General features: G+C 39.4%; 1 protein-coding gene across 9 annotated transcripts in view; it reads left to right on the forward strand.

The window, feature by feature from the left end:
- Nucleotides 1-20,141, forward strand: part of TRIM9 (tripartite motif containing 9) — a 118,393-nt gene that overhangs the window by 65,574 nt on the left and 32,678 nt on the right. For all 9 annotated transcript variants that reach the window (XM_036917676.2, XM_036917685.2, XM_036917669.2 and 6 more), the window contains exons 3-4: nt 107-229; nt 19,544-19,654. In XM_036917676.2, coding sequence (XP_036773571.2) covers nt 107-229; nt 19,544-19,654 — 234 coding nt within the window. The remainder of the gene's footprint in view (nt 1-106; nt 230-19,543; nt 19,655-20,141) is intronic.

The raw sequence follows: 20,141 nt of genomic DNA on the forward strand, positions 1-20,141 counted from the left end.
GTTCTTTTTCATTCCCTTCAGTAGGGAGTCCCACTCCCCAAATGTTTTTTCTGGCAGCCCCAAGTGCCCAGGGCTTTGTAGCTAAGGGATGTGCTCTCTCATACAGGAGAACAGTGTGGAGTTTGAGGCCTGCCTGGTGGCCCAGTGTGATGCCCTCATTGACGCCCTCAACAGAAGAAAAGCCCAGCTGCTTGCACGTGTCAACAAGGAGCATGAGCACAAGCTGAAGGTGAGCGCCGCACTGTGGGAGAGCAGAAAGCCAAGAGCTCGGCTCCCAGGGCCGTGATGTGCAGGCTAAACAGCTGGGCAGGATGCCCACAGCCTTGGGTGGCCAGTGGCCTGGCCAGCAAGGAACAGGCATCCCTTTGTTCATCACTCACTCCTTCATTTACGTCACCAATATTCACTGAGTGACATCTCTTGAGTCCAGAATTGCTCTGGGTGCAGATATAATAAAATAAATTGGAATCCCTGTCCACATGGGGTTTATACACTACCAGAAGGGATAAACAATAAGCAAGATAAGTAAGTAAACTATGCAGTACTTAGTAAAAAGTGCTAAGAAAAAAAATAAGGAAAAGGGCCTAGGGAGTGCTAGCAATGGGGACTGAAATTTTAGACAAGGTGGCCAGAGTGACCATGCACAAGCAAAAGGTATTTTTTAAATGGGAATGGAATCTATGCTTTCTAGAAAACAAACAAAATTTGTCTTAACTTCTGAAGTAAGCTGTACAATTGGACAGTTTTGACTGGCAGAAGGACTGGTCCTCCAGGAGATATCTGATGCCCCATTCATTGCCCCATTAGAGCAGGGCAATGAGATCTGACAGCATGCTGGAGAGATGAGAAGACCCAGCAGAAGGGAGATTAGATCAGCAGGGGTCCACATATGTGGCCAGTAAGCCTCAGGGAGGCTACCAGTGGGTGGAGGGAGGGTAGTGTGCAGCACTGGCCTGGGATTGGGGTGGAGGGAGCAGTGAGGTCTGACCATAGGTTCTCTGTTGGGGTCAGGCAGTCGACATCAGGGAGCTTCAATAGTCAGCAGCAGTGAGGGGACCTAATCTCAGGGGAGCTGGTGGCTGGGGAATGGCCCAGTAAGTGCCACATGTCTCCAGGAGGTCTGAAACAGGCTCTAGTCCCTGAGAACAAGAGAAGGCCCCATTTCTAAAAGAAGGGGATTCCAATAGGAGAACCAAGGAAGAGTTTCAAAATGAAGAAATAAGAGAACACAGGTTATAAGACTTGGGACTAAAGCTTGCTGGTAGGGAAGCCTCTAGCAGGGCCAGTAAGCAATTGGTGGTTACTGGAAGCAAGGCAAGAAACCATTTGCTAACTCGGGCATGAGACCTGAGCAAGACCTGAGCAAGACCTGCAGCAAGACTGGCAGTGCTGAGCCCCGAGCAGCAGAGCTGCCAATCCTTACTGTGGGTACCACCCACACACACCAGGGCCCAGTGCTCCACTACCCATCTGCTTCTCCTCAAATACACATTAAGAGCCACAGACCTGATTCTTCCTTCCCCAAAGTCAGGGCAATAATGTGGTTGGAATATAAACCTTCCTCCCCTGCCTTTGTGACTTACCCAACTGTCACTCTGAGGGGACTTTGAAATTGAGGCAGGCAAGAGGCTGAGCTGTGACAACAGGGTCCAAGACAGAACGGGCTCTTGAGGGCTGTGCCCCATGGTGAAGTGCACTGGCCTGACCAGCTCTGGTGCGGTATCAGTGCCCAGTCTCTTTGACTATTCCTGATGACACAGAAACAGCACAGTTTTATCAAGAAGAGGCACAGCAGATTCCTTAATAAAGAAAATTGCATGTTTTGAAGTTGACTCTGAACCAGGCATTTGGAAGAAAAGTGCCAGGGCTCTAATGTTCAGAGAGCTCAGCCTGTTGGTTGGGACAGCAAACCAACTCTGGCAATGGCAACACTCCTTCCAGCGATGCCATCACTGTTTCCTGGTGTCTGGGTCTAAATAAAAGACCCTCTCAGTTCATCTTAGAATAAACCCAAGCCCCTGAGGGGCACCACAATGACCCCAGCTCCATGGAGCCTTTGCACTAGAACTGAAGGTCATGAGGAAGGCACTGGGCTTTCCTAGGGAGGCACTGCTGTGGCCAGTGGCATGCATAATTCACGAAGTGTTGATGACAGTGACATTTACATAGGTGGCTTTCTCTAGCTTAGCAATTTCCAGGCTTCCATCACTTAATGTCTGTTACTTGCTTTTGAATTCCCTAACTGACCATTGGACTGTATTTCATGGTAACATGTAACAATTCCTAGAATATAGGGGAGGAAAGTAGAGGCAGGATTGAAGATACTGTTTTTTACCCAAAAACTTCCCTGAAGGTTTTACCACACGGGTATCAATCTTACACATTTAGCTGCAACAATCTGGGAAATGGTGTTCTACTCCTTAAGCGTTTTCATTCAAGATAGTTAGATCAAGTCTGAAAAATTTTTCCAGAGTCACCATTCTTATCTGAATTAAAATCTAGAAATGCTGTGAGGTGTGGTTCTGAGGTTGCCCAGGCAGCAAAGTACCCTTAGCGATCAAGCTCTGGCTTTCATCACAATAGCTAACGTGGGGATACGTTCTTTAAGAGCACTATACAAATTGTTTTGCAGGGATCAACGCATTTATTCCTCCCAACAGCTCTACAGGATCATTCTTACTATTGCCCCCATTCTAGAGGTCAGGGCATCATGATACTAAGAACTAGTCCAAGAACCCAGACTTCCAGTCCTCCTAACCTGGCTTCAGAGCCCAGAACCTGGAACACGCACTCTCCTGCCTCTGGCTGTGAGAGTACAAAGCAGAGAGAAGGCATGTCCCCATCCCCACCCTTTCACCAGCCAGTCAGCACCTGAGGCACACCTGCTAGGAGCCAAGGGCTGGGGTGCAAGGGAACAGAGGGACACAAAGGTGACTCAGGAGCAGTCCTGCCATCATGGAGCTTTAGTTCAGGGGATAAGTCATATCCACAAATGACTCCAGCCCAGGTAGGAAATGAGCTTCCAGGAGAAGGCGGCCCATGCCATAAAAGTTGTGAGGAGGACAAAATTACTTCTAGCTGAAAGGTCGTAGATCACCTCATGGAAGAGCTGGCACTGGAGTAAGCCCAAACTTTGGGAGGTGTGTGTTGAGGGCAGCTGACAGTCTTGCCTGCAGGAATCAGCAAAGCTGTGAGGGAAGAAGGTGGTGATCAGCACAGTGCACCCTGGTCTTGCTGCATCCAGTCATGAGGACCTGTGGATGTTTTCTATCTCCACTGCCTGCTATTACATGACTAAAATATTGTCACTATAGCCCTTCATGTTAGCACCCTTCAGAAATCCAGAACTTCTAAGTTATAGTGAAACTCAAAATATCATTTCAATCACAGAGCTATTTAAAATAAAACACAGTTGTCTTTGGTAAAAGAACTTGACAGCTGGGTTTCCCTTTGAATAGTGGATCATCCTTGTTAGTGTATAGCCATAAAATTTTAACTTTTTATCAATGAAAATCTTTTTTATAACATTTCTTGGCATCTTTAAACAGAATGCACTGAACAGTTTCTTAAAAGGCATAGGGTGGCTACAGTGGCAACTCTGTAGGTTTCCTAAATGGGAGAAACCTAGGAGCAGCTATCTGCATGAAAGAGGGAATCAAAGCTTGAGAAAGCATCACTTAACCATATCAAAAAGTGGCAGAGAGGCATGAAAGCCCCCAAGCCTCCCTCCTTAGTGTTGCCTCTGCAGGATGGGACTGTATGAGCATCAGTTACGGGCTGTGCTGTGGGTACAACCTTACCATGTCATTGGGACTCCGTGTCTGGTGACTGTCCACTGGACTGATGGCCTGCCCAGGCAGTAGCAGCACTGAGCAGAAGCGGCTGCCTGCTCTCATTCCACCCTGCCCAGGATGGAGTTCCCTGCCCCACATCCCAAAGAACTATGGAAATAAGAGACAGGTGGCCCGTCATCCCCCATGGCAGCAAAGCTGTTCTGTCTTCTGTCTCAAGAAATTTGTTTATCTGATGTTTTTAGCTGATTGTTTCTGTTACTGCTTCTAAAAACAGCCAGCAGTGCCAACACCTTAATTGATAAATGCCTCCACATCTCCCTCCCTCTGCTTTCCCCCCACCTTTTTCCTTTCTTGTTACTTCTGTAGCTACTCATATTTGTGAGAAAAGACTGGCCCTTTATAGACATCACTTGCCAAGCACAGTACTTCTTTCTGTGTCTGCTTGCTCACCCATCACTCCCAGTCCAGTGGGGGTAACCTCATGGTCTTCCGCTTCCCTTTGGCAGTGGTCTCTGGGGGCCTGCTTTTTGCTGACAAAGAGGAGAGTTGTGTGTGTGTTTTTCTGGCAACCTTCTTTTTTGAGCAATCCAAAAGGCTAAGGATGCTGAAAAGCAAGTGTGTATAAAGACAGTTTTTATAATTTACTCATGCTCCTTTCTGAAAGCACTGATTGCTTGAGCAGATTGAATAGTTCTGGTTCTGAAGTAAGATGGGGCTGAGTGGTGAAGAGCCCAGATTCTGTATCACAGAGAACAGGATGTGAGGACACACTTTATCACTGACATAGTTTCTAACTGTGGGCAAGACTATAGCTCAGTTTATTTCACGTGTGTGGAAAATAAGGCTAGAAGTAGTTTTCACCTCATAAAGCATTGTAAAGCACTTAGCATAGTACTTAATAAATATTAGCTATCATTATTGTCTATCATAGAGAAGGAATGACTGGAAATAAGGTTTCATTCAGCACACTGAAGAAGTGCTCCTAGGGACATTCCATAATACCAGAGTTCATGGTATAGCGTTAGCCTATACATAGGTCTGATTGTCTCTGAACCTATGAAATTCTATAGCAACTTGAGTTCATAATTGATGATCCTCTAAAATAGTTCACAAAGTTTGGCAAGCTGTTTTTAAAAGCTAAAAACAAAGGCTTTGAGACATATGCAGATGTGGCCATATTTTAGGAACACTGAAATGTAAATTGTAATTAGTACTATTCTGTGGCATAAAAAACACTGGGAGCTAAATATCTATTATCAGGATGTAGTTAACTAATCAAACATCAGAAAGCTACTAGAGGGAAAAATGCTTTTGAGCTTTCAAGAAATATTATTAACTCATATGTGGGGCTACTTGGACAATATCCCTACAATCAGCAGAGTAAAAGAGATCCCCAGGTTTCTTGTCCAAACTATGTTTTGTTAACATCCTTCCCAGGGCCTCCTTAGCTGAGTTAGACCTTAAAATACCCTCACTGTCTGTAATCCTCACAGGCAACCCGTGAGAGCACTTAAATTAAAACGTGTTCTTAGTGATCTACACTTTTCTCAAGAATTTTACAAATGTCATTATTTTATTCTTTGGTAAGCCCAAAGGAATATTCTGAAAAACTCTACAATTTCCATGGGTGATTGGTAAATTAACACACCAACAAAATTACTCATCAAGAATGCTGAAAGATAATGATAATACTTCCTGTTTTATAGAGCTTTTCATTTTCATAGAGGGCCTCCATTCCCAATTGTAGTTATCTTTAGAATGCTTGATTTTGCATCCAACTGTACTATTGTGTTTCCTTAGCATTATTATCTTTGTTATTATTTACCATGTGTTGCCTGTTATGTTCCCATTGTATTTACAAATAATTAATTACATGGCTTTATCATTAAGAATACACATTTACACTAGGAATATTATTGGCTTGTCAAATTGCTTACTTAAGCTGTTTGCCATTTCTTCCTAATAGCCAAGTAGTCCTTTGATGTAGAGAGAGAGAAGGAGGGAGGGGAGGGAAAGGGAAGGAAGAAGGGAAGGAAGGCAGGCAGAAAAGTGAGGAAAAGATGGAAGAGGTGGAGGAGGAAGATCCTGACCTCACCTCCTCCCATGGACACACCCAGACTGCAACTGAATATAGAACAACTCTCATTGAGAATGATGAAGACTAGCAGAACAGTTCTTCCTCTGCTAAAGATATAAAGAAAAAGCACATCAAGAAGGGAGGAGGGGCAGAGATGAGGTTAGGAACTAACCCCCCCACCCCCACCCCCAGCACCCCAAGCAGAAGATATATCACAGGTGTGGAGGTCCTCCCTGAGGAGCAAGGGGTTCAAGCCTCACATTGGGTACCCAAGGCCTTTGGGATCTGCACTGGAAAGATGAGCCCCCATAACATCTGACTTTGAAAAACAGTGGGGCTTAATTCCAAGAGAGCCAGAGGGCTACAGGAGCTGAGACTTTGCTCTTTTTTTTCTTTATTGAAGTATAGTTGATATACAATATTATATTGGTTTCAAGTGTACAACACAATGATTTAATAGGTCCACACATTATTAAATCCTCACCCTAACTAGTGCAGTTACTATCTGTCAACATAGAAAGATGTTACAGAACCATTGACTATATTCTCTATGTTATACTTGCATCCCCATGACTAATTTATATTATGGTTGAGATTTAGTGCCTCTTTCTCCCCTTCACCTATTTCACCCACTGACCCCAACCCTTCCATGGTAACTACCAGTCGCTTCTCAGTGTCTATGAGTCTACTGCTCATTTTGTTCATTTTGTTCATTTTGTTTTGTTTTATTTTTATACTCCATAAGTAAGTGAAATCATATGGTATTTGTCTATCTCCACCTGGTTTATTTCACTTAGCATAATATCCTCTAGGTCCATCCATGTTGTCACAAATGGCAGGATTTCTTTTTTTTTAATGGCTGAATAATATTCCATTGTGTATATGTACCACATATTCTTTATCCATTCATGTATTTTGGTTGCTTTCATATCTTGGCTATTGTGAATAATGTGGCAATAAGCATAGGGGCACATATATCTTTTTGAGTCAGAGATTTTGTTTTCTTTGGGTAAATTCCTAGAAGTAGAGTTACTGGGTCATATGGTATTTCTATTTTTCATTTTTTGAGGAAACTCCATACTGTTTTCCATGTGGCTGCACCAGTTTACATTCCCACCAACACTGTAGGAGGGTTTCCTTTACTCTACATGCTACCAACACTTGTTATTTCTTGTTTTTTGGATAGTGGCCATTCTGACTGGTATGAGGTAATATCTCACTATGGTTTTGATTTGCATTTCCCTGATGATTAGTAATGTGGAGAATCTTTTCATGTACCTGTTAGCCATCAGTATTTGAGACTCTGCTCTTAAAGAACCAGTGCGCATTTCCATTCAGTGTGAAATCCAGCCCAGAGGTAGCAGTTTGAAAAGTGTCTGAACCATACATGAAGATATACTGACTAATTTTAACACACATGCTAGAGGAGCATGGATCTGTAGGAACTTTTTCTGGGAATGAAAGCACTGGTGGGCACTTTTTTTTTTTAACCCTCCTTCACCTAGCAGCCCCGATACTCATGGATGCTAGGTCTGACACTCTCCACCTACCCTGCTGGAAGCACTTGTACCACCCTGGCATTCCCCTGTGGACCTTCCCTGTCCAACTTGCCCACTCTGGCAAGCATGCGTCCAAAGTGGCTCCTGCCCTGCCACACCAGTAGGCAGCCTCAATAAGAACCAGAGCCCCTCCCAGGGAGGGAAGGGACAGCCCAATACACCAGCAGGTCCACAACAATAGTTGTGACCAGACCTCAAGCCAAACACACTGATGGCTAACTTTACCCACCAGCATGCCTTCAGCACTTGCAGCCCAGTCACAGGAGGGCACATGCAACCTACACAGGGAACACCCCTGGAATACCTGGTTCTGGTGACCAGAGGGGATTGCACATCTGGGCCCCACAGAACACCTTCTGCATAAGGCCACTACCTTCAAGATAGGATAGGTCTGCATCCTGTAATCCACCAGATAAAGAACTCAAAGTAATGGTCATAAAGATAGTCATCAAACTCAGGAGAAGAGTGGAGGAATTCAGAGAGAACTTCAACAAAGAGATAGAAAACATAAAAAAGAACTTGTCAGAACTGAAGAATACAATACTGGAATGAAAATAACATTAGAGGGACTCAACAGCATATTACAAGATGCAGAAGAACAAATCAACTATCTCAAAAGTATGGTAGTGGAAATCATCCAAGCTAAAGAGCAAGAAGAATAAAAAAACCAGAAAACAAGATAGGTTAAGGTACCTCTAGGACAACATCAAGCCTACTGACATTAGCATTATAGGGGTCCCAGAAGAAGAAGAAAGAGAGAAAGGGGCAGAAAACCTATCTGAAGAAATAATAGCTGAAAACCACCCTAACCTGGGGAAGGAAACAGGAATCCAGGTCCAGGAAGCACAGAGAGCCCCAATCAAGATAAACTGAAAGAGATCCACACTAAGACACATAATAATTAAAATGTCAAAAATTAAAGCCACAGAGAGAACCTTGAAAGCAGCAGGAAAACAGGAACTAATTCCATGCAAGAAAACACCCATAATATTATCAGCTCATTTATCAGCAGAAACTTTGCAGGCCAGAGGGAGTGGCATGATATATGCAAAGTTAAGGGAAAAACCTAAAACCAAAAATGCTCTACCCAGAAAGGTTCATTCAGAATTGAAGGAGAGATTAAGAGTTTTCCAGAGAAACAAAACTTATAGAAATTCATCACAACTAGACCAGATTTACGAGAAACTTCAAAGGCAATTCGTTAAGTGGAAAAGGAAATGGTGTAACAGAAATAAGAAAAAATTTCACTGCTTAAAGTAAACATGGTAGTAGATCAATCATATATAGAGCTAGTGTGAAAGTTAAAAAACAAAATTTGTAAAAATCAACTATACCTACAATAATTAGTTAAGGGATACACAAAATAAAAAGATGAAAATATCAGAGCAGAAATAAATGAAAGAGACAAAAAGTAAAAACGTTCAGTGACAATAAGAGCTGGTTCTTTGAAAAGATAAACAAAATCAATAAACCTTTAGCCAGACTCATCTAGAAAAACAGAGAGGACTCAAATAAATAAATAAAATCAGAAATGAAAGAAGTTATGACTGATAATATAGAAATACAAAGGATTATAGGAGATTACTATAAACAATTACATGCCAACAAATTGGACAACAGAAAAAAATGGATAAATTCCTAGAAATATACAATCCTCTAAGACTGAATCAGGAAGAAATAGAAAATCTGAACAGACTGATTACTAGTAATGAAATTGAATCACTAGTAAAAAAACTACCAACAAACAAAAAGACAGAACCAGATGGCTTCACAGAAAAATTCTACTAAACATTTAAAGAGTCAATACCTATCCTTCTCAAACTAATCCAGAAAATTGAAGAGGAATGAATATTTGCAAGTTCATTCTACAAGGCCAACATTACTGTGATACCAAAACTAGACAAAGATACTACAAAAAGGAAAAATTATAGACTGATATCCCTGGTGAACATAGATGCAAAAATCATCAACAAAATATTAAGCAACACAAATTCAAAAATACATTAAAAGGTCATTATCAAGTGGGATTTAATCCAGGGATGAAAGGTTGGTTCAATATCTGCAAATCAATCACCATGATATACCACATTAACAAAATAAAGGATAAAAATCATATAATCATCTCAATAGATGCAATAAAAATATTTCACAAAATTCAACATCCATTCATGATCAAATTCTCAACCAAATGGTTATAGAGGGATATACCTCAACATAATAAAGGCCATATATGACAAACCCACAGCTACCATCATACTTATACAGTGAAAAGCCAAAATCTTTTCCTCTAAGATCAGGAACAAGACAAGGATGTCCACTCTCACCACTTTTATTCAACATAGTACTGGAAGTCCTAGCCACAGCAATCAGAAAATAAAAAGAAATAAGGCATCCAAATTAATAAGAAAGAAGTATATCTGTCACTACTTGCAGGTGGCATGATACTATATAGAGAAAACCCTCAAGACTCCACAAAAAAACTATTAGAACTAATAAATAAATTCACACTTTTGTTCACAGTTTTGCTGTCAACACCTCAAGCCTTCCTCAAAACAGGTGCATGTTTTATTTATTTAATAGGCCTAAACGATTCATTTCTTGATTAAAAACGCAAAGCATTAAATGATTACTTGCCAATGTGGGTAAATTAATAATACTAGTACAAAGTATGGTATCAAGAGAATGGAGGAAATAGTTGCCTAAAATAATGTTAGAGGAATGGTGGTATGTGGGAAATTTAAAATTATATTCCTTAATTTAAATGCCTCTAAGTTTCAGTGAATATAATGATATATAGGAGATAATATTCTACTCTAGGAAAAAAATTACTGGGTGAATCTAAGGCCAAAGCATTTCACTTTACTCACAAATAAGCATCAATTGGTCATTCTGCTTCAAGACATGATGAGACACATAGAAACTCCCCCCACCGACCAAAAATACTTTTGAAGAATAAATTCTTCAAGTTTGCATCTTTAAAGAATGTACCTTAAATAGAAAAAAGAAATTATTACTTATAATTAGGAGAAATTATTTTAAACTGTAATGGGACAATATAGATGACAATTAAAAAAAAGAATTTCTTGAAGTAGGAAAGAGATGTGTCAGTATTTACTTAAACTAGAAATCCATTAGTGATATTCCCTCCAGAACCCATGATGAGAGAGAATAGTATGGGAAAAAGTATTTATTAAAATAAAGAAATAAAAAATTTTGAAGAGCCACATGTAAGATGGAGAGGTGATTGAGGAGAAGGAAGGGTGTGAAGAGCAAAATTGTTTAAGATACTTAAATTTCCCTTAATTAAACTCAGTTCTTGCTGCTGGTTGTATCACATGAGCCTGAATAGAGGTAGAAGATGGAATGGGAAAATGTAGTTGTGGAAGGCCAAACAAAATTTTACATTTGTGTTATCTAAGCTATAAAGGATTGCTCTGTGCTACTGAAAAAGTCTGAGCATTTAAAGGGGCACAGTAGTCTATTCTCAACCTCTCCGTTTCCAAATCAGTGTCAGTGTCATCCCCTGACCCAAGAAATCACCTTTACAAATATACCACTTAACAAAATAAAACTGTTCAAATGATCTGTTGGACCTGCCATCCAGAGCAGAGGGTGACTGCTGAAAAGCCTTCTCTGAAACTACGGACCACAGATTAATTCATTGTCCCATGAGAGCTGGTTTAGGCTTTGATGCAGATGAAAGCAGGGAGATTGTTTCCCAGTCCCTATGTGCCATTCCTGCAACTTGCACACTTCCTTCTTGAGAAAAGGAACTCTTAAAGTTACAGGCAGCTACAAGCATGGTGCCAAGGGTTTCTCAGGAGCAGTAGAGTCACTGCACAGAAATGTGGAACTCAAAGGAAAAGTAATATAACCTGGCTTCCTAGGAATTGTTTTTCCACAAAAAATATAATACAGAAATAAATAATTATAAGAAGCAGTAGAAATAGCACAGTGAAGAAAGTAGGGTAAGAGAACTGATAAAGATACTCATTTAGAAAAAAAATATTTATACTTTTAAAAGATCTGATTATCCAGCTGACATCCATAAGATGCGACATCTTGCTAAATTAATTCAGAAACTAAAATCTATTAAAACACAGCTAAAAACGCTGCTTCTGGGAACCCCATAGTTTAATTTTTAGTAGTGATTTTTATCAAAGGCTACTGTGACCATTGTAAATGGTCAATTAAAATGTAAAAAGATGAACCAGAATCCACTGTAGCAACAGCGGGAGTTGAGAGCCAGGAACTCAGGGATATTGAGTCCTTCCAAGAAGTATGAACCATGGAATAGGGGAGCCAATGGCAACCCCCCACTGAAACTCACCAGCTCTTTGGCAGTGCATCCCTGAAGCTTCTTAAGAGTTGCCAGGAAGCTTCAACACTCAGAAAGCTTCTTTGGCACCAAATAAGTCTTGCTTGAGAAAGGAATTTATAGAAGCAGACAAAGAATTTTATAAGGCCTGAGTAACATTTATTTCAGCACATTTAGATAATAAAATTATCACTGAGCTCAATGCTTTGAAAAGTAAGCACAATAATTATGTCTATTTTGCCTTCCAGCTAACACTTTCTGGGTTACAGTGCTCAGATCTGGTCTGTGCTTGTTATTAAGACTTTGAGAACCGGTCAGTTACGTATAGTCCTTAGGGCAAATGCTATTTGGATAGCTAATGGTGACTGTTGTGTTTTCTTCTACCAAGCTACCAAAATATAAAAGTATTTTCTCAGAGCAGTTAGGTAAGCCTCATGTAACAGAAAAGAGCAACATATGAACTGTAGGTCCCCTTGTCTTACATTTTTAAATGTTTTACTTATGGGTGTTTTTTCCCTGGAAGCAGTAACTTAACCTTCCTGTTTACTTCCTGATTAAAAAATAAATACTTTGCATTCCTTGAGCCATACTGACAGACAGTGGTGGTAGTTTGGTAGAAATGTACACAATATTAGAAGGAAATTAATTTGCCAGTGAATTTTAAATATGATCCCCCTGCTACCATGCCACCAAAATCACAAAACAAATCATCTTCATCAAAGTTAGCTTCTTATACCAATTCCAATAAAGAGATTTTAAATACTACATTTTATTTAATATTTTACTTACATTAAAAAGCAAGGCCAAATCATCTGTCCAAAAATTAGGAAACTCCAAATAGCCAAAACATCTTGAAAAACGATGAAGTTGGAGTTCTTAAACTTACTGATTACAAAACTTACTACAAACTACAATAATCAAAAAAAGTTGGTACTTGCATAAAGACGGACACACACCACTGATAAACTCTCACATATGTGGTCCAATGATTTTTGAAAAGGGTGCTAAGACCATTCATTAGGAAAAGAACAGTTTTTCAACAAATAAAGCTGGGAAAATTGACTACCCACATGCAAAAGAGTGAAGTTGGACTACTGCCTAACACTGTATACACAAATTAACTCAAAATGGATCAAAGAGTTAAATGTAACAACTAAAACTGTAAAACTCTTAGATGAAAACATTGTCCAATGCTTCAGGCACTGAATTTGGTGGTGATGTCTTAGATATGACAACACAGGCATAGGCAGCAAAAGAAGTAGACAATTGAACTTCAGGAAAATTTATAAATTCTGTACATCAAAAGACAACAAAACAAACAGATCAATTAAAAATACATGGGCAAAGGACTTGAACAGACATTTCTTCTCAGAAAATAGACAAATAGCCAATAAGAACGTGAAAAGATACTCAACATCACTAGTCATCAGGGAAATGTAAATCAGACCACAGTGAGATAACACTTCACATCTATTAGAAGGGCCATTATTTTTTTAAAAATAGACAGTAAGTGTCAGTGAGAGTGTGGAGAAATTAGAATCCTTGCACATTGCTGTCAGGAATTTAAAATGGTCCAGCTGCTTTGTAAAACAGTAAGATTGTTTCTTAAAAAATTAGAATAGACTTGCCATATGATTCAGCAATTCCACTTCCAGGTATATACCCAAAAGAAGCAAAGCAGGTACTCACACAGATATTTGTATACCAATGATCATAGCAGCTTTATTCACAATAGCCTAAAGGTGGAAGCTAATGTCCACCAATAGATGAATGGATAAACAAAATGTGGTATATACAGTTGACTCTTGAACAACACAGAGGTTAGGCATGTTGACCCCCCAGGCAGTTGAAAATCCATGTGTAAACACTTGATTCCCCAAAAACCTAACTATTCATATCCTACTGTTGACTGAAGCCTTACCAATGACAGTCAATTAGCACATATATTGTATGTTATATGTATTATATACTGTATTCTTACAATAAAGTAAGCTAGAAAAAAGAAGATGTTTCTTCAAATTGCACAAATCACAAAAATTATTCCAATATATTTATTGAAAAAAAAATGCACATATCTGTGGTCCCCTGCAGTTCAACACCATGTTGTTAAAGGGTCAACTATACTTACAATGGAATATTACTCAGTCTTAAAAAGAGGAAAATTTACAAGAGATAAAGAAGGACATTACATAATGATAAAGGGCTCAGTCCAACAAGAGGATATAACCATTATAAATATATATGCACCCAATACAGGAGCACCAACATATCTGAAAAAAATACTAACAGAATTAAAGGAGGAAATAGAATGCAATGCACTCATTTTAGGAGACTTCAACACACCACTCACTCCAAAGGATAGATCCACCGGACAGAAAATAAGTAAGGACACAGAGGCACTGAACAACACACTAGAACAGATGGACCTAATAGACATCTATAGAACTCTACATCCAAAAGCAACAGGATATACATTCTTTTCAAGTGTGCATGGAACATTCTCCAGAATAGACCATATACTAGGCCACAAAAAGAGCCTCAGTAAATTCAAAAAGATTGAAATTCTACCAACCAACTTCAGACCACAAAGGTTTAAAACAAGAAATAAATTGTACAAAGAAAGAAAAAGGCTCACAAACGCATGGAGGCTTAACAACATGCTCCTAAATAATCAATGGCTCAACAACCAAATTAAAATAGAGATCCAACAATACATGGAAACAAATGACAACAACACAAAGCCCCAACTTCTGTGGGATGCAGCGAAAGCAGTCTTAAGAGGAAAGCAATCCAGGCATATTTAAAGAAGGAAGAACAATCCCAAATGAATAGTCTAACATCACAATTATCAAAATTGGTAAAAGAAGAACAAATGAGGCCTAAAGTCAGCAGAAGGAGGGACATAATAAAAATCAGAGAAGAAATAAATAAAATTGAGAAGAATGAAACAATAGAAAAAATCAATGAAACCAAGAGCTGGTTCTTTGAGAAAATAAAATAGATAAGCCTCTAGCCAGACTTATTAAGAGAAAAAGAGAATCAACAAACATCAACAGAGTCAGAAACGAGAAAGGAAAAATCATGACAGACCCCACAGAAATACAAAGAATTATTAGAGAATACTATGAAAACCTATATGCTAACAAGCTGGAAAACCTAGAAGAAATGGACAACTTCCTAGAAAAATACAACCTTCCAAGACTGACCAAGGAAGAAACAGAAAATCTAAACAAACCAATTAACAGCAAAGAAATTGAATCGGTAATCAAAAAACTACCCAAGAACAAAACCCCCAGTCCAGATGGATTTACCTCGGAATTTTATCAGACATACAGAGAAGATATAATACCCATTCTCCTTAAAGTTTTCCTAAAGAAAGAAGAGGAGGGAATACTCCCAAACTCATTCTATGAAGCCAACATCACCCTAATACCAAAACCAAGCAAAGACCCCACCAAAAAAGAAAATTGCAGACCAATATCCCTGATGAACATAGATGCAAAAATACTCAACAAAATATTAGCAAACCGAATTCAAAAATATATCAAAACGATCATACACCATGACCAAGTGGGATTCATCCCAGGGATGCAAGGATGGTACAACATTCAAAAATCCATCAACATCATCCACCACATAAATGAATAGAAGGACAAAAACCACATGATCACTCCATAGATGCTGAAAAAGCATTTGACAAAATTCCACATCCATTCATGATAAAAACTCTCAACAAAACAGGCATAGAGGGCAAGTACCTCAACATAATAAAGGCCATATATGATAAACCCACATCCAACATCATACTGAACAGCGAGAAGCTGAAAGCTTTTCCTCTGAGATCGGGTACAAGACAGGGATGCCCACTCTCCCCACTGTTATTTAACATAGTACTGGAGGTCCTAGCCACAGTAATTAGCCAAAACAAAGAAATACAAGGAATCCAGATTGGTAAAGAAGAAGCTAAACTGTCACTATTTGCACATGACATGATATTGTACATAAAAAACCCTAAAGACTTCACTCCAAAACTACTAGAACTGATATTGGAATTCAGTTAAGTTACAGGATACAAAATTAACACACAGAAATCTGTGGCTTTCCTATACACTAACAATGAACCAATAGAAAGAGAAATCCAGAAAACAATTCCATTCACAATTGCATCCAAAAGAATAAAATACCTAGAAATAAACCTAACCAAAGATGTGAAAGACCTATACCTTGAAAACTATAAGACACTCTTAAGAGAAATTAAAGAGGACACTAACAAATGGAAACTCATCCCATGCTCTTGGCTAGAAAGAATTAATATCATCAAAATGGCCATCCTGCCCAAAGCAATATACAGATTTGATGCAATCCCTATCAAATTTCCAACATCATTCTTCAACGAACTGGAAAAAATAGTTCAAAAATTCATATGGAAACACCAAAGACCCCGAATAGCTAAAACAATCCTAAGAAGAATAAAGTGGGGGGATCTCGCTCCCCAACTTTAAGCTCTACTACAAAGCCACAGTAATCAAGACAATTTGGTATTGGCACAAGAACAGAGCCACAGACCAGTGGAACAGAATAGAGACTCCAGACATTAACCCAAATATATATGGTCAATTAGTATACGATAAAGGAGCCATGGACATACAATGGGGAAATGACAGTCTCTTCACCAGATGATGCTGGCAAAACTGGACAGCTACATGTAAGTGAATGAAACTGGATCACTGTCTAATCCCATACACAAAAGTAAACTCAAAATAGGTTAAAGACTTGAATGTAAGTCATGAAACCATAAAACTCTTAGAATAAAACATAGGCAAAACTCTCTTGAATATAAACATGGGCAACTTCTTCTTGAACATATCTCCCCGGGCAAGGAAAACAAAAGCAAAAATGAACAAGTGGGACTATGTCAAGCTGAAAAGCTTCTGTACAGCAAAGGGCACCATCAATAGAACAAAAGGTACACTGCAGTATGGGAGAATATATTCATAAATGACAGATCCGATAAAGGGTTGACATCCAAAATATATAAAGAGCTCACATACCTCAACAAACAAAAAGCAAATAATCCAATTAAAAAATGGTCAGAGGAGCTGAACAGACACTTCTCCAAAGAAGAAATTCAGATGGCCAACAGACACATGAAAAGATGCTCCACATCGCTAGTCATCAGAGAAATGCAAATTAAAACCACAATGAGATATCACCTCACACCAGTAAGGATCACCACCATCCAAAAGACAAACAACAGCAAATGTTGGCGAGGTTGTGGAGAAAGGGGAACCCTCCTACACTGCTGGTGGGAATGTAAATTAGCTCAACCATTGTGGAAAGCAATATGGAGGTTCCTCAAAAAGCTCAAAATAGAAGTACCATTTGACCCAGGAATTCCACTTCTAGGAATTTACCCTAAGAGTGCAGAAGCCCAGTTTGAAAAAGACAGATGCACCCCTATGTTTATTGCAGCTATTTACAATATCCAAGAAATGGAAGCAACCTAAGTGTCCATCAATAGATGAATGGATAAAGAAGAGGTGGTACATATACACAATGGAAAATTATTCAGCCATAAGAAGAAAACAAATCCTCCCATTTGCAACAACATGGATGGAGCTAGAGGGTATTATGCTCAGTGAAATAAGCCAGGTGGAGAAAGACAAGTACCAAATGATTTCACTCATCTGTGGAGTATAAGAACAAAGAAAAACTGAAGGAACAAAATAGCAGCAGAATCGCAGAGCCCAAGAATGGACTAACAGTTACCAAAGGGAAAGGGACTGGGGAGGATGGGTGGGAAGGGAGGAATAAGGGCGGGGAAAAAGAAAGGGGTCCTTACGATTAGCATGTATAATGTGGTGGGGGGGCATAGGGAGGGCTGTACAACACAGAGAAGACAAGTAGTGATTTTATAGCATCTTACTACACTGATGGACAGTGACTGTAATGGGGTTTGTAGGGGGAACTTGGTGAAGTGGGGAGCCTAGTAAACATAATGTTCTTCACGTATTTGTAGATTAACGATAACAAAATTTTTTTTAAAAAGAGGAAAATTTTGACACAAGCTAGAATATGGATAAACCTTGAAGACATTACGCTAAGTGAAATAAGCCAGTCACAAAAGGAGTAATATGTATGATTCCCCTTATATGAGGGTCCTAGAGTAGTCAAATCCATAGAGACAGAAAGGTTCCCAGGGGCTGGAAGGGAGGGGCGGTAGAGTTCATGTTTAAAGGGTACAAAGTTTAGTTTAAGAAGATGAAAAAGGTCTGGAGATAGATGATGGTCAAGGTTGCACAACAATATCAATGTATTTAATGTCATAGAATTGTCCAACTAAAAATAGTTAAAATGGTAAATTTTATGTTGGGCACATTTTACCACAATAAAAAAAATTAGAATTGAAGATTAGCAATAATGAATGGATGAAATGTCAAAATTAGGAAGAACTTAAATGGCCAAAAATAGGGGAACAGGAATGATTTTTTTTTAATTACATAACCCACTCAGTAGGATATTTATGTATCCAGTAACATTTACTGATGGTGGCAACATGGAATATGATACAGTGTTAAGTGGGAAGGGGATAAAGCTGTCACATATGATGATTGCAGCTATAAATAAATCTAGCTCAAGGGAAAATCTAAAAGGGAATATCAAAATGCTTTAAAATTTTGAATTGAAGGGTGAGATGATCTGCTTTTATTTGGTCTATTTTCCAATTATTTTTGAAAGTGGATGTAATAATCTTTAATGGGAAATAAATTTATAATCAAACCAAAAAGATGAAACAAATAAAAGTTTTTAAATAATCATTATTAAAACCCCTTTTATTTATTAGTGAAATCTGGAATGCTGGATATTTTTGAGGTTTTTGCAAAGTAGTATACATATCTAGGTTGGGAGTAATTGAGGTTCCTAGATAGAAAACCCTGTTCAACTCAATGCTTCAAAAGCCATTTCAAGATTTGGCACTGAGCAGAAGACACAAAAGATGAACATCTCCAAAAAAAGAAACTTTTCAAGTACTGTCATGTATTTGACACTGGGCAAAGGCAACTTCCCAGAGGCAGAAACTGCATGTTCAGAGAGATCCTTATCTAGGTTAAAGCAGACTTACAGCTTGGCAAATAGAGCCTTTAAAAGTGGTTTCCAAAATGAGGCTGTGATTGATTCTAAGTGGATTACTCTTAAAACTTAAGTCTTCATCCATCTTTCTCGGGCTTACTTATTGTCATTAGCTCATTGTTTTCCAGCAAGTTTCCCCTCTAAGCCCCACCTCAGCACCCCCCCAGAGAAAGAGAAATAGAGCAATAAGGAACTGGGTTCAGATGGTGACATCTGCTCTTCAGAAAGGACAGGCAGAGGGCAGGAGAAGGTGGGCCACTGTGTTAAAGAGCAGAAACTGTAGCCACACCTCAGGTTTCTCAGCTCCTTTACAAACACACCACAACTTCCCATATATAGCAGCTCACGGTAGTCAGCTTCCCAGAGAAGGGGAGCAAGGGGGACCTGTCAAAGATGCGCCTTAAGGCACCAAGGAAACCAAGTTCCCACGGATCCAACATCTGCCTGCCTTTCTGATGGGTCCTACTGCTGCAAGTCCTGTAAGAGCCCTTATCCAATCTGTCTTCCAGAGCCAGTGTCCACAGCAGACATTACCACAGATATTCTCATAAATTTAGTCCATGGTGTTCTTGGTTTGTGGCTTGAAGAAGCTTTCCAAAGTCCCAGTTTTCTTCTTTCCTACCCTCTGGCACTTTGGACCATTCTGTTCTCTCATCAATTCTAGGTGGTTCGAGATCAGATCTCTCACTGCACAGTGAAATTGCGGCAGACCACAGGTCTCATGGAGTACTGCCTGGAGGTGATTAAGGAAAATGATCCTAGTGGCTTTTTGCAGGTAGGTGTCCTCTAGCTTCTGTTTCAGATTCTCGGTGTCCCATGATACTGAATCTCTGACACCAAGGCAACTCCCAACAGCCACGGCTGGGTCCCTCCATGATGGAACCCACTTCCACACTGTGATGTATATATGGGTGCCTTCAAAACCCCAGTGACATCCCAGAAGTCTGCCACTATGTGAAACAAGATTGAGAAGTACATGGGCTTATTTTTATTTACTTTTGTTCATGTTTAATCATGAAAACATAATTTCCTGTAAGTTTCTGCAAAGCAAAGTTATTGCTTGCCTAAAGTCCCGTCCTTTTCCACTAATATCTTGGACAGTTTTGTCAGCTAGAAATGTCTAAGTATGCAAGGTTTCTACCTTCTTGACATCTCCAAGTGGCCAGTAAGTCAGTGATTTCCTAAATGGCCAATAAGTCAGTGCTTTCCTAAATAAAGTGAAATTTTTTCATTCCTTGGATGTCTCATGATTTCTTCAGTGT

Source organism: Manis pentadactyla, chromosome 11 (genome assembly GCF_030020395.1).
Source record: "Manis pentadactyla isolate mManPen7 chromosome 11, mManPen7.hap1, whole genome shotgun sequence".
In the NCBI taxonomy this organism is placed as follows: domain Eukaryota; kingdom Metazoa; phylum Chordata; class Mammalia; order Pholidota; family Manidae; genus Manis; species Manis pentadactyla.